The 23079-nt window shown below is 48.2% G+C and overlaps 1 protein-coding gene across 3 annotated transcripts in view; it reads left to right on the top strand.

The window, feature by feature from the left end:
- Positions 1 to 23079, top strand: part of LOC134949015 (uncharacterized) — a 211639-nt gene that overhangs the window by 185397 nt on the left and 3163 nt on the right. For all 3 annotated transcript variants that reach the window (XM_063937344.1, XM_063937343.1, XM_063937345.1), the window contains one exon: positions 7288 to 7400. In XM_063937344.1, the coding sequence (XP_063793414.1) occupies positions 7288 to 7400 (113 nt within the window). The remainder of the gene's footprint in view (positions 1 to 7287; positions 7401 to 23079) is intronic.

The raw sequence follows: 23079 nt of genomic DNA, 5'->3' as shown, positions 1-23079 counted from the left end.
GTTTCCACGGGGCCAGTTGGAAATGTGGTCCGGATCTCACCTGCGCATGCGCCGGAATATAATCCTAATGGCCAGGTTTTCTCCCCATGGGTGTTGGCTCAGTTCTCACCTCCTAGAGGGACGAAGGTTCGGAATACAGGATGAGATCCTGGTGTCCATGCATGCAGATCTCCGAGACTGGGGAACAGTCCTTGCAAGGGAAGTATTTCCAAAGGAAAAGGTCGAGCTGGAAGTCTTGTCTGCAATAAGTTTTCTTGAATTAAGAGCTATTTTCAATGAACATATGCTTCGTGATCTGCCCGTATTCTGTCGGACGACTTGACAGCAGTGGTGTACGTAAGCCACTAAGGCAGATCAAGGAGCGAAGCGACAATGACAGATGCCGGAAAAGTTTTCCGCTGGGTGGAAAGACTGGTAAACACTATGGCCCTCATTCCGAGTTGATCGGTCGCAAGGCGAATTTAGCAGAGTTACACACGCTAAGCCGCCGCCTACTGGGAGTGAATCTTAGCTTCTTAAAATTGCGACCGATGTATTCGCAATATTGCGATTACTAACTACTTAGCAGTTTCTGAGTAGCTCCAGACTTACTCTGCCTGTGCGATCAGTTCAGTGCTTGTCGTTCCTGGTTGACGTCACAAACACACCCAGCGTTCGCCCAGGCACTCCCACCGTTTCCCCGGCCACTCCTGCGTTTTTTCCGGAAACGGTAGCGTTTTCAGCCACACGCCCCTGAAACGCCGTGTTTCCGCCCAGTAACACCCATTTCCTGTCAATCACATTACGATCGCCGGAGCGAAGAAAAAGCCGTGAGTAAAAATACTTTCTTCATAGTAAAGTTACTTGGCGCAGTCGCAGTGCGAACTTTGCGCATGCGTACTAAGCGGATTTTCACTGCGATGCGATGAAAAAGAACGAGCGAACAACTCGGAATGAGGGCCTATATTAGCAGTCTTCGTTCCAGATGTGAGCGTCTGAGAAATAGATTCCTCTGCAGACGCAATCTCCATCCGAGCGAAATACAGTCGTCATAGAGAAGTTTTCGCTGAAGCGACAAGTTGTTGAGGAGTGCTACAATTGGACATGTTGGCGTCTCACCTCAACGAGAGATTTAAGAGATATTGTTCCAGGTCGGAGGACACTCAAGCTATAGCAGTGGACGTCCTCGGGACACCTTGGGTGTTTTCAGTTGGTCTATGTGTCCCCTCCGGTTTCACTCTTCGGAAGGTGATAAACGTAAGAAGAACAAAGATTCAGAGAATCCTCATTGTTCCGGTCTAAACGAGGAGGGCTTGGTATCCAGTTCTTCAAGATTTACTCATAGAAGAGCCCTGGCCTACGTGAGGAACTGTTACAACAAGATCCGGGCGTGTATCAAAACTTACCGCGGCTGCGTTTGACGGCGTGGCGGTTGAACGCCATATCCTACCCAGAAAGGATATTCAAGATTTACTCATAGAAGATCCCTGGCCTACGTGAGGAACTGTTACAACAAGATCCGGGCGTGTATCAAAACTTACCGCGGCTGCGTTTGACGGCGTGACGGTTGAACGCCATATCCTACCCAGAAAGGATATTTACAGTGAAGTCGTTTCCTCACTTTTTAGGGCTAGAAAAGAAGTAACGGCATAGCCTTACCACCGGGGATGGGAGAAAATGTGGGTCTTGGTGTGACTCCAAGAAGGCTGCTACGGAAGTTTTTCAACTGGGTCGTTCTTCTCCATTCTTTGCACGCAAGTGTGGGTGCAGGCCTAACGTTATGCTCCATTTCGGTGCAGTTTTGGCCTTGTAAATTTTCTTTCAAGGAAGAATTAGCAACCTTTCCGGAAGTTTGGACCTTCGTGGAAGGAGTACTGCACATCCAAACCACCATTTGTGCCCCCATTGGCACCGTGGGACCTTGACGTGGTGTTGCGTTTTCTTGTGTCAAAATGTTTAGAACCTTCATGAAAGGTTGTGTTAAAGTTTCTCTCTTGGAGAGTGGTCATGTTTTTGGCTTTGGCGTCCGCAGGGCGGATGTCGTAAGTAGCGGCTGGGTCTCACGAGAGCCCTGTTTGATCTTCCAGGTACATAGAGTGGAATTGAGAACTTGGATAATAGTTCTGCCAAGAGTGGTTTCGGTGTTTCGCAGAAACCTGCCTATTTGATGCCTGTGGTTGCTTAAGCATTGGCTGATTCAAGGGGGTATATTTACTAAGGTCCCGATTTTGACCGAGATGCCGTTTTTTCATCAAAGTGTCATCTCGGTAATTTACTAAGCAATAATCACGGCAGTGATGAGGGCATTCGTAATTTTTTGGAAGTCCAACAAAAAAAATACAAATGAATACACCATCGGTCAAAACGCGGCTGTTTAAGTATGAATCTCGGTAATTTACTAAGAAGTGCAAAGCAAAAAACAAACAAACACTGCCGTGAAAAATTACAACTCGTAAAAAAGTGCTAAAAAAAAACAGACCTGCTTTTTTAATCCGTGATTGTATAGGCATGCAGGGATCCATGAGATCCGTGCATGTATATCAGTGGGAAGGGGTCGAAAAGTGATTATTTTCTTTAAAAAAATTGCGTGGGGGTCCCCCCTCCTAAGCATAACCAGCCTCGGGCTCTTTGAGCCGATCCTGGTTGCAGAAATATGGGGGGGAAAATGACAGGGGTTCCCCCATATTTAAGCAACCAGCATCGGGCTCTGCGCCTGGTCCTGGTTCCAAAAATACGGGGGACAAAAAGAGTAGGGGTCCCCCGTATTTTTAAAACCAGCACCGGGCTCCACTAGCTGGACAGATAATGCCACAGCCGGGGGTCACTTTTATATAGTGCCCTGCGGCCGTGGCATCAAAAATCCAACTAGTCACCCCTGGCCGGGGTACCCTGGGGGAGTGGGGACCCCTTCAATCAAGGGGTCCCCCCCCCCCAGCCACCCAAGGGCCAGGGGTGAAGCCCGAGGCTGTCCCCCCCCCATCCAATGGGCTGCGGATGGGGGGGCTGATAGCCTTTTGTGATAATGAAAAGATATTGTTTTTAGTAGCAGTACTACAAGGCCCAGCAAGCCTCCCCCGCATGCTGGTACTTGGAGAACCACAAGTACCAGCATGCGGCGGAAAAACGGGCCCGCTGGTACCTGTAGTACTATTACTAAAAAAATACCCAAAAAAAGACAAGACACACACACCGTGAAAGTAAAGATTTATTACATACATGCACACAAACATACATACATACTTACCTTATGTTCACACGCAGGTCGGTCCTCTTCTCCAGTAGAATCCAAGGGGTACCTGTTGAATAAATTCTACTCACCAGATCCAGGGTCCCAGGGTCCGCGGGGCAACCATTTGTAATCCAGGTACTTGAATAAAATAACAAAACGGAGAGCCGAGCCACGCACTGAAAGGGGCCCCATGTTTTCACATGGGACTCCTTTCCCCGAATGCCAGAAACCCACTCTGACTGATGTCTAAGTGGGTTTCTTCAGCCAATCAGGGAGTGCTACGTTGTAGCACCCTCCTGATCGGCTGTGTGCTCCTGTACTGTATGACAGGCGGCACACGGCAGTGTTACAATGTAGCGCCTATGCGCTCCATTGTAACCAATGGTGGGAACTTTCTGCCCTGCGGTTGACCTAAAGTGACGTCACCGCTGAGCAGAAAGTTCCCACCATTGGTTACAATGGAGCGCATAGGCGCTACATTGTAACACTGCCGTGTGCCGCCTGTCATACAGTACAGGAGCACACAGCCGATCAGGAGAGTGCTACAACGTAGCGCTCCCTGATTGGCTGAAGAAACCCACTTAGACATCAGTCAGAGTGGGTTTCTGGCATTCGGGGAAAGGAGTCCCATGTGAAAACATGGGGCCCCTTTCAGTGCGTGGCTCGGCTCTCCGTTTTGTTATTTTATTCAAGTACCTGGATTACAAATGGTTGCCCCGAGGACCCTGGGACCCGGGATCTGGTGAGTAGAATTTATTCAACAGGTACCCCTTGGATTCTACTGGAGAAGAGGACAGACCCTCGTGTGAACATAAGGTAAGTATGTATGTATGTTTGTGTGCATGTATGTAATAAATCTTTACTTTCACGGTGTGTGTGTCTTGTCTTTTTTTGGGTATTTTTTTAGTAGTAGTACTACAGGTACCAGCGGGCCCGTTTTTCCGTCGCATGCTGGTACTTGTGGTTCTCCAAGTACCAGCATGCGGGGGAGGCTTGCTGGGCCTTGTAGTACTGCTACTAAAAACAATGGCCCTCATTCCGAGTTGATCGGTCGCAAGGCGATTTTAGCAGAGTTACACACGCTAAGCCGCCGCCTACTGGGAGTGAATCTTAGCTTCTTAAAATTGCGACCGATGTATTCGCAATATTGCGATTACTAACTACTTAGCAGTTTCAGAGTAGCTCCAGACTTACTCTGCCTGTGCGATCATTTCAGTGCTTGTCGTTCCTGGTTGACGTCACAAACACACCCAGCGTTCGCCCAGGCACTCCCACCGTTTCCCCGGCCACTCCTGCGTTTTTTCCGGAAACGGTAGCGTTTTCAGCCACACGCCCCTGAAACGCCGTGTTTCCGCCCAGTAACACCCATTTCCTGTCAATCACATTACGATCGCCGGAGCGAAGAAAAAGCCGTGAGTAAAATTACTTTCATCATAGTAAAGTTACTTGGCGCAGTCGCAGTGCGAACATTGCGCATGCGTACTAAGCGGATTTTCACTGCGATGCGATGAAAAATACCGAGCGAACAACTCGGAATGAGGGCCAATATCTTTTCATTATCACAAAAGGCTATCAGCCTCCCCATCCGCAGCCCATTGGATGGGGGGGGACAGCCTCGGGCTTCACCCCTGGCCCTTGGGTGGCTGGGGGGGGGGACCCCTTGATTGAAGGGGTCCCCACTCCCCCAGGGTACCCCGGCCAGGGGTGACTAGTTGGATTTTTGATGCCACGGCCGCAGGGCACTATATAAAAGTGACCCCCGGCTGTGGCATTATCTGTCCAGCTAGTGGAGCCCGGTGCTGGTTTTAAAAATACGGGGGACCCCTACTCTTTTTGTCCCCCGTATTTTTGGAACTAGGACCAGGCGCAGAGCCCGATGCTGGTTGCTTAAATATGGGGGAACCCCTGTCATTTTTTTCCCCATATTTCTGCAACCAGGATCGGCTCAAAGAGCCCGAGGCTGGTTATGCTTAGGAGGGGGGACCCCACGCAATTTTTATTTTTATTTTACACTGTTTAATTTAAAAAAAAAAAAAAAAATAAACCCCAGCACGGATCACACAGATCCGGCCGAGATTCATTTTTAAAAAGTCGGCAGTGTTTTGCTAATCACTGCCGTTAAAAAAAAAAAAAAAAAAACACGAATGACATCGACATCGGAACAAAAGAAAAACCCGAATACGACAGCTTAGTAAATTAGGCGTAATAAATTCAAAAAGTTGCAGTTTTACACTTTCGATGTCATTCGTGATTGAACTTTGACCTGAAACGGGAAAATACGAATGTTAGTAAATTTACCCCAAGGTCTCTCAATGTAGTCAGGGCTTTGAATATTTATGTCGCCAATTTGGCTCAGATTGGGGAATCAGAGGCTCGGCTTGTCCGGTATGCCCCATCGTGATTGGGGTGCCTGCGTCTCTGCAGTCTGTTACACGCTAGATCTGTGATACGATTCGGCGTGCTCGTTCTACGGCTGGATTGCCGTTACTGAAGTCGGTGGTGACCCATTCTACTAGGTAGATGGGCTCTTCTTGGGCGGATGCCCGAGGAGTCTCGTCGGTTCAACTTTGCCGAGCGGATGCTTGGTCGGGTTCAAACACTTTGGCTAAGCTATACAAGTTTGATACCCTGGCTGATGGGGACCTCATCTTTGCTCATTCGGTGCTGCAGAGTCGTACGCACTCTCCCGCCCGGTCTGGAGCTTTGGTATAAACCCCATGGTCCTTACGGAGTCCCCAGCATCCTCTAGGACGTTTGAGAAAATAGGATTTTAATACCTACCGGTAAATCCTTTTCTCTTAGTCCGTAGAGGATGCTGGGCGCCTGTCCCAGTGCGTACTGTGTCTGCAATTATTGGTTATGGTTACACTCTTGTAGTGTTTCTTTTCTGTCAGGCTGTTGCTGACGTTGTGCGTGCCATGGCATGCAGTGTCTTATTATTGGTTGTGTTGACACAATATTCTCTCAGCATGTGGCTGTGTATTGTTCATGCCGTGGGCTGGTGTTCTTTTGAATGCCGCGTTCTGCAGTATATTCGTGGTGTGAGCTGGTGTGACACTCACCACAATAAATCTTTCCTCGAAATGTCCGTCTCCCTGGGCACAGGTTTCTAACTGAGGTCTGGAGGAGGGGCATAGAGGGAGGAGCCAGTTCACACCCATTGAAAGTCTTATAGTGTGCCTATGTCTCCTGCGGATCCCGTCTATACCCCATGGTCCTTACGGAGTCCCCAGCATCCTCTACGGACTAAGATAAAAGGATTTACCGGTAGGTATTAAAATCCTATTTTTTATCAGCATAAACTGCTTGTGAATCCTATTTGCATCATTTGCGAATAAGACTCATTTAATGGAAAAAGTTGGACGTAAAGATGCTTGGCGCTATCAAGTCATGGCATGGCGTGACTAGAACTGCTGTTTAACGTGCAGGGAGGCTAGATGTAAATGGACACGTATATTTAAATAATGCATATATACACACATACAGTACTGTGCAAAATTTTAGGAAGCTGGGGGAAAAAATGCTACAAAGTAATAAATCTTCAGTATGCCAGCTGTTGGGATCCCGGCGCACAGTATACCGGCGCCGGAATCCCGACACCCGGCATACCGACAATTATTCTCCCTCTTGGGGATCCACGACCCCCCTGGAGGGAGAATACGCCACTCGCCCAGCTGCTGGTATGCCGGCGGTCGGGATCCCGGCGCCGGTATGCTGGCCGCCGGCATACCATACTACACCCAGTTCCACAGTAGCTGGAGTGACATAGATTGCTTTCCCCTGAACTAGATAACATACCTACATAGCAGGTAAGTCTACCATAATACCAGTCCTCTTCAGCCACATATCTTTTTGTAAGTGGCTTTCTATAGCATTCATTTTGGAGGTCAATGTGGAGCAAGTCTCTAAAAATGAAACCGTTCCTCAGGAACTGTGTGTGTATGAATGAGCTACATGCAGGTGTATTGATCAGTAAGCAGAACGCTATACAAGTGATACCGCTGGTAACTCTTCCACTTGTCTCTGTTCTAAATTATGGCTAGAATTGGATTTAAGTTATGAATATTTTACTCGAACAGGTTCCCTGCCTCATAATTGCGTCAGCTCCTTATTTGAGAGAAATATTTTAAAGAGTTTAAAAGCATCTCATAATTCCTTTCAAGATTCAAAGGCAAACAAAGAGACTCTAGTGGTAAGTAGCTCCTTATAATATTAATAAAATGTGTTAAAAAAAAAAATAATAATGTGTGGGAAGTAATAATTCAACATTGAGAAGCAATTCTAGGTGATCACAACAAAGCATTACATTGTCTGCATTAGCAGAAGAACATTGGCCCTCATTCCGAGTTGTTCGCTCGTTATTTTCCTTCGCATCGTTGCGATTTTCCGCTAACTGGGCATGCGCAATGTTCGCACTGCGGCTGCGACAAGTAAATTTGCTAAGAAGTTTGGTATTTTACTCACGGCATTACGAGGTTTTTTCTTCGTTCTGATGATCGTAGTGTGATTGACAGGAAGTGGGTGTTTCTGGGCGGAAACTGGCCGTTTTATGGGAGTGTGTGAAAAAACGCTGCCGTTTCTGGGAAAAACGCGGGAGTGGCTGGAGAAACGGGGGAGTGTCTGGGCGAACGCTGGGTGTGTTTGTGACGTCACACCAGGAACGACAAGCACTGAACTGATCGCACTGGAAGAGTAAGTCTCGAACTACTCAGAAACTGCAAAGAAAAATCTTTTCGCAATATTGCGAATACTTCGTTCGCAATTCTGCTAAGCTAAGATTCACTCCCAGAGGGCGGCGGCTTAGCGTGTGCACTGCTGCGAAAAGCGGCTAGTGAGCGAACAACTCGGAATGAGGGCCATTACCTCTCATTACACTTCACAAATGTAAAGAGTCCACCAGAGTGCTTGCCTCCTACTACAGTGTTCATGCAATGTCTGGTGAGGGCTGGGTCAGAACTACGTTAGGCAAACTAAAGTGGTCACCTAGAGTGCTAGCACGTTTTTATTTTTACTGGCCCCTTCACTGATCACCGGCCACCCCAGGGGTAGACATGAACCCCATATCTCTTCCTCATTGACACCCTTCTACCTGCTTTAGGTGAGGAGCTGCCTGGAAAGACAGAGATATTGGGGGTCATTCCGAGTTGATCGCACGTAGCAACTTTTTGCTGCTCGTGCGATCAACTAGACGCCGCCTATGGGGAGTGTATTTTAGCATAGCAGGGCTGCGAACGCTTGTGCAGCCCTGCTATGCTAAAAAAGTTTCACTCAAAACAAGAGTAGCCCTGCAGCTACTTACCCAGTGCAACGAATCCAGCGATGAAGGTCCCGGTCCTGACGTCAGACATCTGCGTTCTTCTTACCACTCTCCGAAAATGGCTGGAAACGGTGAGTATTCACCCTGGAACGCCTCCCGCCTGTCCATCCTCTTGCGATTGCCGCTGCGATCACATTTGTCGCCGGCGGCGGCGTTTGCCTACGACACACGTGCGCAGTGCACCCGACGTGCATGCGCATTTCCGATATGTTCGCACCGCAGCGAAGAACCGCTGCGTGCAAACGGGTTGGAATAACCCCCATTGTCAGGTGTAATACTAAGTCAGAAAGTGGTAGTTGAAGTTTAGTAACAAGTGGAGAGTAATACATTCTATGAAAAACAAAAAAAATGTATCTTCTGATAGCGGATCCAGGCAGTAGCATCCCGAGTACAACCAAGTATATGAACCCACTGCTCATCAGAGAGGGCCCAAAGTCTGTTTCCCACCTAGGTTTCAAAAACTGCGTAAGACTATCAGGAGTAGAATAAACAGCTGGCACAACCCCACGGGAGACCATGGAGAGCAGCAACTTTTTCACTGGAAAGCCTAATATACAAGGGGGTGGGAGGGGAGGAATCACCGAACTGGGCACAGAGGGCATGACGCAATTGTAAGTAACATAAAAAGGCTGAATTGGGGCGGGAAATCTTTTTTAAGCTGGTCAAATGTTTTAAGCAAAGCTCCCTGGTAAACATGACCTAAAGAGTGTATCCCATAAAGGAGCCAAAATGACTCTCCATCAAAACTGCCCAGCTCGGGGGGGAAGTCCACTATTGTTCCAAAGCAGTGTATCCGATTCCAGCCCCGAGATCCAACCAAAGAATATGCAGCATGCCAAACCTCAGTCACCTGATTTATAAATGGGGCATATATCTTTTTTTTCTTCGCAAGAAGGAGGAACTGCAGGGGGTAAGGGAGTGCCAGTTTGCTCACCAAGAGGCATATTTAGTAAAAATTATTTCTCTAACACCCATAAGGGATACTGGGTTCACTTAATATGATGGGGTATAGATGGGGTCCAAAGGAGCCGGTGCACTTTAAATTTCTTCAACTGGGTGTGCTGGCTCCTCACCTCTATGCTCCCTCTCACAGCCAGTTTAGAAAAATGTGACCTCAGGAGAGGATGCAGACTCTGGAGCTCCGGAGGATTTTTTATTCAGTTTATATTAAACTTTGTAATTTTCTGTATACTGTGTGGGCAACAGTATACCTGCACCGTGGGAGTTAGGGGGGGGGGGGGGGGGTGCGGTTACCGGCTTCAGAGCCGCTTCCCCACTGCAGGACCATCGTCCTGAGAGGTTGTTGGTACCGCAGGGCATTGTGCCTTGGCGAACGCAATTTTGTGTGTGTGTGTGTGCGTGCGCACGCGTGTTGTCTACTGTAAACATGGTCAAACACCAATTATGCAGTGTATGTAACACCAGATTCTCTCCCTCTGCGACTGGTTCTCTGGCATGTGAACAATGCAGTCAGTCCTCCCAGGTTAGTGGGGAGGCTGGGGGGGGGGGGGGGGAGGGTCAGGAGCCATCCTGGCTCGGTGCCATAAAAACTGTGATGGCAGATATGTCATCCCAACTCACTGCTAATAGTCAGAAGACACAACAGCTGCAGCAGGCTGTCGCAGACCTAGCTGCAAAGGCAGATGATAAACAACCCCCCCTCCCTAGTTCAGGGACACATAAACGTGGGCTGCCTGATTTACTCTCAGATTCTGAGGAAGAGGTACAGGAGGAGGGGGAAGAATTAGATCCTACTACAGAGGATTCAACTTCTGCACAGGGTATTGAGCCCCTCATACTGGCTATCAGGGATGTGTTAAAAATCCCTTTGGAAGATGCTGCAGCGCCGCAGTCATGTTTCTTAGCACAGAAAAAACTCAGTGTCACTTTCCCTGATTCTCCGGAACTACAGTAGATGACATGTTTAAGGAAGCCTGGAAAAATCCTGATTAAAAAATATCAGGTGACTAAAAGTTTTTTGCACACTTTCCCATTTGCCCCAGAAGGTAGGAAAAATTGGTAAGAACCCCCAGCCGTGGATGTATCAGTTTCTCCCACCTATCTAAAAAGGTGGTACTGCCAGCTCCGGGCTCCTTTACATTAAAGGACCCTGGGGATAGAAAATTAGAGACTACACTAAAGTCTATTTACACAGCGGCTGCCATTCATACATGGGCGACTCAATTTCAAGAGGGTCTTGGTGGAGGTGGATATGTCTGGTTACTACGGTTACCCTCATAAGACACATCCAAGACACTGTACGCGTCCTGTGTGATTCTCTCAAGGAAATAGGGGCCCTTAATGCTAGGACTATAGCCATGGCAGTGTCAGCACGCAGAGCCCTGTGGCTGCGTCAGTGAATAGCGGACGCAGATTCCAAGCGCAGTGTGGAGTCTCTTCCCTTCTCAGGGGAGTGGTATTTGGGGTTGAGTTGGATACGTGGATTTCTAAGGTTACTGCGGGGAAATCCACATTTCTCCCCTCTGGGTCACCGCTGGCTAGACATTCCTGCCCAGGGCCGTCTACCCAGGCCTTTCGGACTACCAGATTTAGATCTAGGGCCAGAGGTCCCTCCAATGCAACGAGAGGCACCAGAGGTAAGACAAGAAAACCAGCAGCCACAGGTTCTCTGGAACAGAGGACCAGTTCAGCTTCCACTAAGGCCTCATCATGACTTTGCCCACCCACCCCGAGGAAATCTTGTGGTGGGAGTTCGACTGTGTCACTTCAGCCGCATCTGAGAAAGCGCCTGCCAGGATGCCTGGGTAAAGGACCTAATTTCTCAGGGCTACAAGCTGGAGTTCGACAACGCTCCTCCCCAACAATTTTTTAAATCGAGCTTACAAGATTTGGAGGATGCACGCGTTACGCTACAACAGGCCTTTCTAAGGTTGGTCCAGTCCCAAGTCATTGTTCCAGTGCCACTACAACAGCAGGGAAAAGGATACTACTCCAACCTGTTCGTTGTACCAAAACCGGATGGTTCGGTAAGGCCCATTCTTAATCTAAAATCCTTGAACCCTTACCTAAAGATTTTCAAGTTGAAGACGGAATCCTTGGGAGCAGTGATTGCGGGTTTGGAAGAATGGGAGTTCATTGTCTCGCTGGTTATAAAGGACGCCTATCTCCATATTCCGATTTGGCCGCCTCACCAGGCTTACCGGCGGTATGCCCTGCTGAAGATCACTACCATTTCCAGGCGCTACCCTTCGACCTGTTCACAGCTCCAAGGGTTTTCACGAAGGTGATGGCGGAGGTGATGTTCCAGCTCCGGGTCCAGGGGTGCAATATTGTCCCTTACCTGGACGATCTCTTGATAAAGACGAGATCCAAGGAGCTTGGTCTGCTCCATATAGACCACACTATTCAGCTTCTGTCACACCATGGGTGGTTCCTCAATTTACAAAAGTCCCACCTGGAGACAACTCAGCGGCTCCTGTTCCTGGGAATGTTTTTGGATATGGTGGCTCAAAAGGTGTTCCTCCCAGAGGACAAAGCAAGAACAGTCCAGGAGATGGTCCAAATGGTTCTACGGACTACTCGTATATGCATCCATCTTTGCATAAGATTGTTGGTGAAAATGGTAGCACGGAAGGTTCCATGCCAGAACTTTTCAATTGGATCTCCTGAGCAAGTGGTCCGGCTCACATCTTCAGATGCACCGGATAATACGGCTGTCACCTCAGGCCAGGATTTCCCTCCTGTGGTGGCTCCAGTCCTCAAACCTACTGGAAGGTCGAAGTTTCAGGATCCAGGATTGGATTCTCCTCACAACAGATGCGAGTCTGAGAGGATGGGGAGCTGTTACCCAAGCGGCTCAGTTCCAGGGCAGGTGCTCAGCCCACGAAGACCTGCTTCCGATCAACATTCTGGAACTTCTGGCGATCTACAATACTCTGCTTCAGACATCTCCTCTGCTCAAGGATCATGCTATCCAGGTTCAGTTGGACAACGCCATAGCGGTGGCTTACATAACTCAACAAGGAGGGACAAAAAGCAGAGCCTGCATGCGAGAAGTGTCAAAGATACTCCTCTGGGCAGAAAGAAATGTGATAGCAATGTCCGCAATTTTCATTCCGGGAGTGGACAACTGGGAAGAGGACTTCCTGAGTCGTCACGCTCGGAGGGCGTGGTATGTGGATCTTCTTGACATGTCCATCGAAGACCCTTAGCCTCTGCCAATGGGAAGAGATCTTCTTCAACAAGGACCGTTCGTCTACCCGGACTTACAACGACTTTGTTTGATGGCATGGAGGTTGAGCGGAACATGCTAGCTCACAAAGGCCTTTCCAAAAAGGTTGTTGCTACCATGGTTCAGGCCAGGAAGCCTGTGACATCAAAACACCATCATCTTATCTGAAGGCGATATGTCTCTTGGTGCGAGGAATGCACGTATCCATCTGCAGAGTTCCACTTGGGACGTTTCTTACGTTTCCTGTAGGCTGGTGTGGATAAGGGCTTATGTCTGGGTTCTATAAAAATCCAGATTTCAGCTCTCTATTTTCTTCCAGAAGAAATTGGCAGTGTTGCCTGAAGTTCAGACCTTGCAAGGGGAACTTCACATACAACCTCCTTTTGTGCCGCCCATGGCACCCTGGGATTTGAATGTAGTCTTGGATTTCCTACAGTCCTCCTGGTTTGAACCTATGATGACGGTAGAAGACAATTACCTCACATGGTGATGTTACTGGCCCTGGCTTCTGCTAGACGTGTTTTGGAATTGGGGGCCCTATCGTGTAAAAGTTCCTACTTGGACCGAGCGGAGCTCAGGACTGAGCAGCAGTTCCTGCTGAAGGTTGTCTCTGCGTCCCACTTGAATCAACCATTTGTTGTCCCGTCAAGTTCTGGCACATCTGCTCCTCCGGAGTCGTTGGATGCTGTGCGAGCCTTGAAGATTTATATCAACAGGACCGCTCTGATAAGAAAGATGGATTCCTTGTTTGTGCTCTATGATTTGCAGAAAAAGGGTTGCCCTGCTTCTAAGCGGTCCATTGCTCGTTGGCTTAGGTTGACCGTACAACAAGCCTATGTGTCATACATAGTAACATAGTAACTAAGGTTGAAAAAAGACAATTGTCCATCGATTTCAACCTATTTGTGGTCTCCTATGCAGTCTTATTTTAAGACTAGTTATTTTTATGTTAGGACTAGTTATATTAACTATAATGCGTGCCTACACACCATAACCCTGAATATCTTTATCCAATAGGAATTTATCTAACCCATTCTTAAAGGTGTTGACTGAGTCCGCTGTTACTACTCTCTCAGGCAGGGGATTCCAAACACGTATTGTCCTTACTGTGAAAAAACCTTTTCGCCTCAATGTGCGGAAACTCCTCTCCTCTAACCTAAGCAAGTGACCACGTGTCTGTGCTGATCTTATAGAGAACAGGTCCCTCCCGAGCTCTGTGTATTGACCCCTTATACACTGCTCAAAAAAATAAAGGGAACACTAAAATAACACATCCTAGATCTGAATGAATTAAATATTCTTTTTAAATACTTTGTTCTTTACATAGTTGAATGTGCTGACAACAAAATCACACAAAAATTATCAATGGAAATCAAATTTATTAACCCATGGAGGTCTGGATTTGGAGTCACACTCAAAATTAAAGTGGAAAAACACACTACAGGCTGATCCAACTTTGATGTAATGTCCTTAAAACAAGGCTCAGTAGTGTGTGTGGCCTCCACTTGCCTGTATTACCTCCCTACAACGCCTGGGCATGCTCCTGATGAGGTGGCGGATGGTCTCCTGAGGGATCTCCTCCCAGATCTGGACTAAAGCATCCACCAACTCCTGGACAGTCTGTGGTGCAAGACATGATGTCCCAGATGTGCTCATTTGGATTCAGGTCTGGGGAACGGGCGGGCCAGTCCATAGCATCAATGCCTTCATCTTGTAGGAACTGCTGACACACTCCAGCCACATGAGGTCTAGCATTGTCTTGCATTAGGAGGAACCCAGGGCCAACCGCACCAGCATATGGTCTCACACGGGGTCTGAGGATCTCATCTCGGTACCTAATGGCAGTCAGGCTACCTCTGTCGAGCACATGGAGGGCTGTGCGGCCCCCCAAAGAAATGCCACCCCACACCATTACTGACCCACTGCCAAACCGGTCATGCTGGAGGATGTTGCAGGCAGCAGAATGTTCTCCTTGGCGTCTCCAGACTCTGTCACGTCTGTCACATGTGCTCAGTGAGAACCTGCTTTCATCTGTGAAGAGCACAGGGTGCCAGTGGCGAATTTGCCAGTCTTGGTGTTCTCTGGCAAATGCCAAACGTCCTGCACGGTGTTGGGCTGTAAGCACAACCCCCACCTGTGGACGTCGGGCCCTCATACCACCCTCATGGAGTCTGTTTCTGATCGTTTGAGTAGACACATGCACATTTGTGGCTTGCTGGAGGTCATTTTGCAGGGCTCTGGCAGTGCTCCTCCTGTTCCTGCTTGCACAAAGGCGGAGGTAGCGGTCCTGCTGTTGGGTTGTTGCCCTCCTACGGCCTCCTCCACGTCTTCTGATGTACTGGCCTGTCTCCTGGTAGCGTCTCCATGCTCTGTACACTACGCTGACAGACACAGCAAACCTTCTTGCTACAGCTCGCATTGATGTGCCATCCTGGATGAGCTGCAATACCTGAGCCACTTGTGTGGGTTGTAGACTCCGTCTCATGCTACCACTAGAGTGAAAGCACCGCCAGCTTTCAAAAGTGACCAAAGCATCAGCCAGAAAGCATAGGAGCTGAGAAGTGGTCTGTGGTCACCACCTGCAGAACAACTCCTTTATTGAGGGTGTCTTGATAATTGCCTATAATTCCCACCTGTTGTCTATTACATTTGCACAACAGCATGTGAAATTGATTGTCAATCAGTGTTGCTTTCTAAGTGGACAGTTTGATTTCACAGAAGTGTGATTGACTTGGAGTTACACTGTGTTGTTTAAGTGTTCCCTTTATTTTTTTGAGCAGTGTATATTTGTAGATGTTGATCATGTCCCCTCTTAGTCTGCTCTTTTCCAGTGTAAACATGCCTAGCCTTGCAAGCCTTTCCTCGTATTCCAGCGTCTCCATGCCCTTGATTAGTTTGGTCGCCCGCCTCTGAACCTTTTCTAGCTCCAGGATATCCTTTTTGTAATATGGTGCCCAAAATTGCACACAGTATTCAAGATGTGGCCTCACTATTGATTTATATAATGGAAGTATAATACACTCGTCCCTTGCATCAATTCCCCGTTTTATGCATGCTAATATCTTATTAGCCTTCTTTGCTGCACTCCTACTTTGGGTACTGCTGCTCAATTTATCTATGTGAACCCCTAACGCTTTCTCATACGTCCTAGAGGATGCTGGGGACTCCAAAAGGACCATGGGGTATAGACGGGATCCGCAGGAGACATGGTCACTTTAAGACTTTAAATGGGTGTGAACTGGCTCCTCCCTCTATGCCCCTCCTCCAGACCTCAGGTAGATTCTGTGCCCAGAGAGACTGGACACACAACAGGGGAGCTCTCCTGAGTTTCTCTGGAAAATACTTTATTTAGGTTTATTATTTTCAGGGAGCACTGCTGGCAACAGGCTCCCTGCTTCGTGGGACTGAGGGGAGAGAAGCAGACCTACTTCTGTGAGTTAAAGGCTCTGCTTCTTAGGCTACTAGACACCATTAGCTCCAGAGGATCTGATCACTTGGTATAGCCTAGCTGCTCGTTCCCGGAGCCGCACCGTCGTCCCCCTCACAGAGTCAGAATAAAGAACCCGGGTGAGTAACCAAAGTACAGAAGACTTCAGTAAAGACGGCAGAAGACTTCAGTCTCAGAGGTACCGCGCTGCGCGCCATTGCTCCCACACACAAGCGGCACTACATAGGTGCAGGGCGCAGGGGGGGCGCCCTGGGCAGCAATAAAACCTCAATTTCAGTCTGGCAAAAGTGATATACAGTGCATAGGCACTGTATACAGACCCCCGCCAGTATAAAAAATAGTGGAACATAAGAGCGCCATTAAGGAGGCGGGGCTTGGTCCTCCCAGCTCTAATCAGCGCCATTTTCTCTTCACAGTGAGCTGCAGAGATGCTGGTCCTGGCCTCCTACACTTCTGTCACAAGTAACAGGGTGCAAAACGGGGGGTGGGGGGGCACAGCAGATTTGGTGTTGAATTATTATATATAAAAAGCATTGACAGGTCTGGGGCATTATATATATACTTTCAGACCGGGATAGGCACTGGGTGTGAGCTGGCAAACTCCCTCTGTGTTTCTCTAATAGGCCTTATTGTGGGTCTGTCCCCTATAGCCCAGTGTGATAGTGGTGTCGGTACGAGTGTGTCGACATGTCTGAGGCTGAAGGCTCTTCCCAGGAGGAGGCCGGAGTGGGGACAGAACAGAGTGGGGGAGTGAATCTGTCGGCACCGCCGACTGCTAATTGGGTAAATATGTTGAGTGCCTTGAATAAAAATGTGGCTTTATTAAATAAGAGATTGGATAAATCTGAGGCTCAGAACCAAACATGGAGACAATCCATGGAAGATGCTTTATCCCAAACGCAGACTCCCTCAGGGTCACAGAAACGGCCGTTTACCCAAATAGCAGACACAGATACCAACACGGATTCGGATTACAGTGTCGACTATAGTGATGCCAGGTTGAATCCTAAACTGGCTAAGAGCATTCAGTACATGATTGTGGCAATAAAAGACGTATTACATATCACTGAGGACCCTGCTGTTCCTGAGACAAGGGTCAGTATGTTTATAGGAAAGAAACCTGTGGTAACGTTTCCTCCCTCTCATGAACTGAACACTCTCTTTTTGAAAAGGCTTGGGAAATTCCTGACAAAAAGTTGCTGATTCCCAAGAGAATTATTATGGCATACCCGTTCCCCTCTGAGGACAGGGAAAAGTGGGAGTCAACCCCCAATGTGGACAAGGCTCTAGCACGGCTGTCCAAGAAGGTGGCGCTTCCGTCCCCTGACACGGCGACCATAAAGGTACTGTGGATCGTAAGCAGGAAACTACTTTGTAATCTATCTATGTCACTACGGGTACGCTGCTCAGACCTGCCGTGACATCGGCATGGGTGAGTAGTGCAATTGAAAAGTGGGCAGATAACTTATCATCTGACTTGGACACCCTGGATAGGGATAGCGTTCTTTTGACACTGGGTCAGATCAGGGACGTTGCAGTCAATCTAAAGGAGGCTGCAAGAGATATTGGCCTCTTGGGATCAAGGGCCAATGCCATGGCAATCTCGGCTAGGAGAGCATTATAGACTCATCAATGGAATGGTGATGCTGACTCTAAGAGGGCTATGGAGGCTCTGCCGTATAAAGGTGGTGTTTTGTTTGGTGAGGGCCTCGCGGACCTGGTATCAACAGCTACCGCGGGTAAGTCATCTTTTCTACCGTATGTCCCTGCACAACAAAAGAAAACGCCTCTTTATCAGATGCAGTCCTTTCAGTCTAATAAATTCAAAAAAGGACGAGGGTCCTCCTTCCTTGCTGCTAGAGGTAGGGGAAGGGGAAAAAATTTGCCGGCTGTGGCAAGCTCCCAAGAGCAGAAGTCCTCCCCGGCCGCTACCAAATCCACCCCATGACGCTGGGGCTCCGCTGCTGGAGTCTGCACCGGTGGGGGCACGTCTTCAACTCTTCAGTTAGGTCTGGGCTCGTTCGGCCCTGGATCCTTGGGTGCTAGAAATAGTGGTCCAAGAGTACAAACTGGAGTTTCAAGATGTGCCCCCTCACCGATTTTTCAAAACGGCCTTACCAGCTTCTCTTACGGAAAGGGAAGTAGTATGCGCTGCAATACAAAAGCTGTGTCTGCAGCAAGTTATTGTCACGGTCCCCCCGTCACAACGGGGTGAAGGCTTTTATTCAAGCCTGTTCGTGGTCCCGAAGCCGGATGGCTCGGTCAGACCGATTCTGAACTTAAAATCCCTCAATTTATATCTGAAAAGATCCAAATTCAAGATGGAATCTCTCCGAGCAGTGATCTCCAGTCTGGAAGGGGGGGATTTTATGGCGTCAGTCGACATAAAAGATGCCTACTTACATGTCCCAATATATCCTCCACATCAAGCTTACCTGAGGTTTGCTGTTCAGGATTGTCATTACCAGTTTCAGACGTTGCCGTTTGGTCTTTCTATGGCTCCGAGGATTTTCACCAAAGTAATGGCGGAAATGATGGTGCTCCTGCGCAAGCACGGTGTCACAATTATCCCGTACTTGGAAGAACTCCTGATAAAGGCGAGATCAAAGGAGCAGTTACTAAGAAACGTTGCACTCTCCCTGACAGTCCTGCAACAACATGGTTGGCTCCTAAATTTGCCAAAGTCACAGTTGGTTCCGACAACACGGCTGTCATTCTTGGGCATGATCCTAGACACGGAACTGCAGAGAGTGTTTCTCCCAGTGGAAAAAGCTCTGGAAATCCAGAACATGGTCAAGGAGATTCTGAAACCGGCAAGAGTGTCGATTCATCAATGCACTCGGGTGCTGGGGAAGATGGTGGCAGCATACGAAGCCATTCCGTTTGGCAGGTTCCATGCCAGGGTGTTTCAGTGGGACCTGTTGGACAAGTGGTCCGGGTCTCACCTGCACATGCACCGGAAAATAAGCCTATCTTCCAGGACCAGAGTATCTCTCCTGTGGTAGTTCCAAAGTTCTCACCTCCTAGAGGGACGCAGGTTCGGGATCCAGGACTGGGTCCTGGTGACTACGGATGCAAGTCTCCGAGGCTGGGGAGCAGTCACACAGGGGGAAAATTTCCAGGGAAAATGGTCAAGCCAGGAAGCTTGTCTGCACATAAACATTCTGGAATTAAGAGCCATCTACAACGGCCTTCTACAAGCGGAACATCTTCTTCGCGGTCTGCCCATCCTGATTCAGTCGGACAACATAACAGCAGTAGCGTACATAAACCGCCAGGGTGGAACAAAGAGCAGAGCGGCGATAGCGGAGGCCACAAAAGTTCTCCGCTGGGCGGAAAAACATGCAAGCGCTCTGTCATCGGTCTTCATTCCGGGCGTGGACAACTGGGAAGCAGACTTCCTCAGCAGACACGATCTCCATCCAGGAGAGTGGGGTCTTCATCAAGAGGTCTTTGCAGAAGTGACAAGTCATTGGGGAATTCCTCAAATAGACATGATGGTGTTTCGCCTCAACAAGAAGCTTCAGAGATATTGTTCCAGGTCGAGGGACCCTCAAGCCAGTGCAGTGGACGCCCTGGTGACACTGTGGGTGTTTCAGTCGATATATGTGTTCCCTCCACTTCCACTCATCCCAAAGGTGATAAGGATCATAAGAAGAACAAGGGTTCAGGCGATACTCATTGTTCCAGACTGGCCACGGAGGGCCTGGTATCCGGATCTTCAGGAATTACTCATAGGAGATTCCTGGCCTCTTCCTCTACGAGAGGACCTGTTACAGCAAGGGCCGTGCGTGTTCCAAGACTTACCGCGGTTGCGTTCGACGGCGTGGCGGTTGAATGCCAAATCCTAGCTCGAAAGGGTATTCCCGGTGAAGTCATCCCCACTCTACTTAAAGCTAGAAAGGAAGTAACGGCGAAGCACTATCACCGTATTTGGAGAAAATATGTGTCTTGGTGCGAATCCAAGAAGGCTCCTATGGAAGAATTTCAGCTGGGTCGTTTTCTCCATTTTTTGCAAGCAGGTGTGGATGCGGGCCTAAAGTTAGGCTCCATTAAAGTGCAGATTTCGGCCTTATCGATTTTCTTTCAAAAAGAATTGTCCGCCCTTCCAGAGGTTCAGACTTTCGTGAAAGGAGTGCTGCACATCCAACCTCCATTTGTGCCCCCAGTGGCACCATGGGACCTTAACGTGGTGTTTCAGTTTCTTATGTTACACTGGTTTGAACCTTAACGAAAGGTTGAGTTAAAATTTCTCACTTGGAAAGTGGTCATGCTTTTGGCCTTGGCGTCCGCAAGGCGGGTGTCGGAATTAGCAGCTTTGTCTCACAAGAGCCCCTATTTGATCTTCCATGTGGATAGAGCGGAATTGAGAACTCGTCAACAATTTCTGCCAAAGGCAGCTACTGAAGCCTTGGCTGATTCAAAGTCTCTCGATGTAGTCAGAGCTTTGAAAATTTATGTAGCCAGAACAGCTCGTAATTAGGAAAACAGAGGCTCCGTTTATCCTGTATGCTCCCAACAAAATTGGGGCTCCTGCCTCTAAGCAGACTATTGCACGCTGGATCTGTGATACGATTCGGCATGCTCATTCTACGGCTGGATTGCCGTTTACCGGAGTTGGTGAAGGCCCATTCTACCAGGAAGGTGGGCTCATCTTGGGCGGCTGCCCGAGGAGTTTCGGCGGGTCAACTTTGCCGAGCAGCTACTTGGTCGGGTTCAAACACTTTTGCTAAGTTCTACAAGTTTGATACCCTGGCTGATGAGGACCTCATGTTTGCTCAATCGGTGCTGCAGAGTCGTCCGTACTCTCCCGCCCGGTCTGGAGCTTTGGTATAAACCCCATGGTCCTTTTGGAGTCCCCAGCATCCTCTAGGAAGTTAATCTTTAACTTTTTTAATCAGTCACAGACTACCTCCTCACATAAATAAGCATTTATCAGTGGGACATTATCTTTGTTGAGATTTTGTGTTAGACCCAGCATTTGGTCCTCTCTGGTAAATACCGTTAAAAAAAACTTGTTTAGTTTGTTTGCTATATCATTATAATTTTTGATTAAGATTCCCCTCTTGTCCTTTAAAGGGCCTATACTTGTTCCGCAGTCTCTGAAGCCCCACTCTACGAGATCAGTGTGGTCTTTCTGGGCGGCTGCCCGTGGAGTCTCGGTCTTGCAACTATGCCGAGCTGCTACCTGATGGGGGAAGAACACCGTTGTGAAGTTCTACAGGTTTGATACCCCGGCCAAAGAGGATACCCAGTTTGGGCAAGCAGTTCTGCAGACGTTGCCGCACTTTTCCACCCATTCTGGAAGCTTTGGGACATCCCCATCGTATTAAGTGAACCCAGTATCCCTTATGGATGTTAGAGAAAATAGGATTTTAATTCCTATCGGTGAATCCTTTACTCGTAGTCCATAAGGGATACTGGGCGCCTGCCTCAGTGTGTTGACGTGTCTGCAGGTTTTTCTTTTCGACACGTTTACCTGTTCAGCTGTCGCTGGTCAGTTTATGTTGTGGTGTGCTGGTGTGTGAATCTCACCACTCATTGTTATGTTCCTTCTCTCAAGTATGTCCATTCTCCTTCGGGCACAGTTTTACCTATACTGGCTGTAGTAGGGGGCATAGAGGGGAGGAGCCAGCACACCCAGTTGAAGAAATTTAAAGTGCACTGGCTCCTTTGGACCCCATCTATACCCAATCGTGTTAAGTGACCCCAGTATCCCTTATGTACTACGAGAAAAGGATTTACCGGTAGGTATTAAAATCCTATTTTTTTATGTATAAAAATTTGAGAAGGGGTGTTTTTACACCCTTTCAACTTTATTTAAGTATTACTTGATTAAAGGGCTTTTGGAGCATTTTTCGTGAAAAGCTGTTCCAGACCCTTTAATTCCCGTTTTTTGTTTTTTTTTTGTAATCAGCTTGCATTTCCCATACTTATAATGGGAAATTCGATCTGGGCAAATTTAAAAAACAAAGAAATTGTTAAAAAAAAAAACCCACAATGAGCCCTGTGATAATTGCGCCAGCTTTAGCTGGCATTATCACAGGGCAGCACTGCGATATGCAGCCTTCAGCACAGCTTTCTCTGCACCCCGGCAGAGAAAGTTGTGCTGGGACCAGGCCCCGTTGATCAGCTGGACACACAAGATAATAAACTGAAGTTTGAAAAAAAATACATACATACTAGTCAGTGGGAGCCGATGATCGGTGCTCTGGTGCAGACTGCAGGTCATTGGGACCTCATGTGCGCTGCTGTGACCCCTGGTGCAGTAAAGTGATGCTGCAAAATGGCAGCTCACTTTACAGCATTGGGGGTTTCAGCAGCGCACAGAATCACTGGCAGCACTGATCACCGGCTCCTGGAACTGGTAAGTATGTTTACTATTTATTTATTTTTAGGGGGTAGTTGCGACGGGGTCATGCACAGAAGGAACTCGGGGTATTTTTTTTTTAAATACCCCAATAAGGCTGCGGAGGGCATTCGCAAGTACAGAGTCTGTCCCTGCATGCAATTATTGAAACAATCGCATTGCGAGTTTGGCCGATTTTATCACATCACATCCTATCCTCATCTGAGGATGCGGATGGTGATAAATCGGCCCCCAAGAAAGGCCGGGAGTGACCAACCGCCAGTGCAGGAATCCCATTCAATTAAATGAGACAACTGTGGTGTCAGGTAGTGCAAACGGAGATCAGACAGGGCAGACCCCCATCACCTTTGGGCCTACAAAGAGAAGAGAGTTTAATCGTAGACTTCCTGTCACCTGAAACAAAAGAGGAGACTAGAGCATTTATTACTTAAAACTCAACCAAGTCATATTTTTGTTGATCATCTACCCATCATGTTGATGCTCTAGGCCAGGCCTAGCCAACCTGTGGCTTTCCAGCTGTTGTAAAACTACACATCCCAGCATA

The sequence above is a fragment of the Pseudophryne corroboree genome, chromosome 8 (assembly GCF_028390025.1).
Source record: "Pseudophryne corroboree isolate aPseCor3 chromosome 8, aPseCor3.hap2, whole genome shotgun sequence".
Taxonomy (NCBI): Eukaryota; Metazoa; Chordata; class Amphibia; order Anura; family Myobatrachidae; genus Pseudophryne; species Pseudophryne corroboree.
The sequence above is the reverse complement of the archived record's forward strand: the minus strand, read 5'-3'. Positions and strand labels throughout refer to the sequence as shown.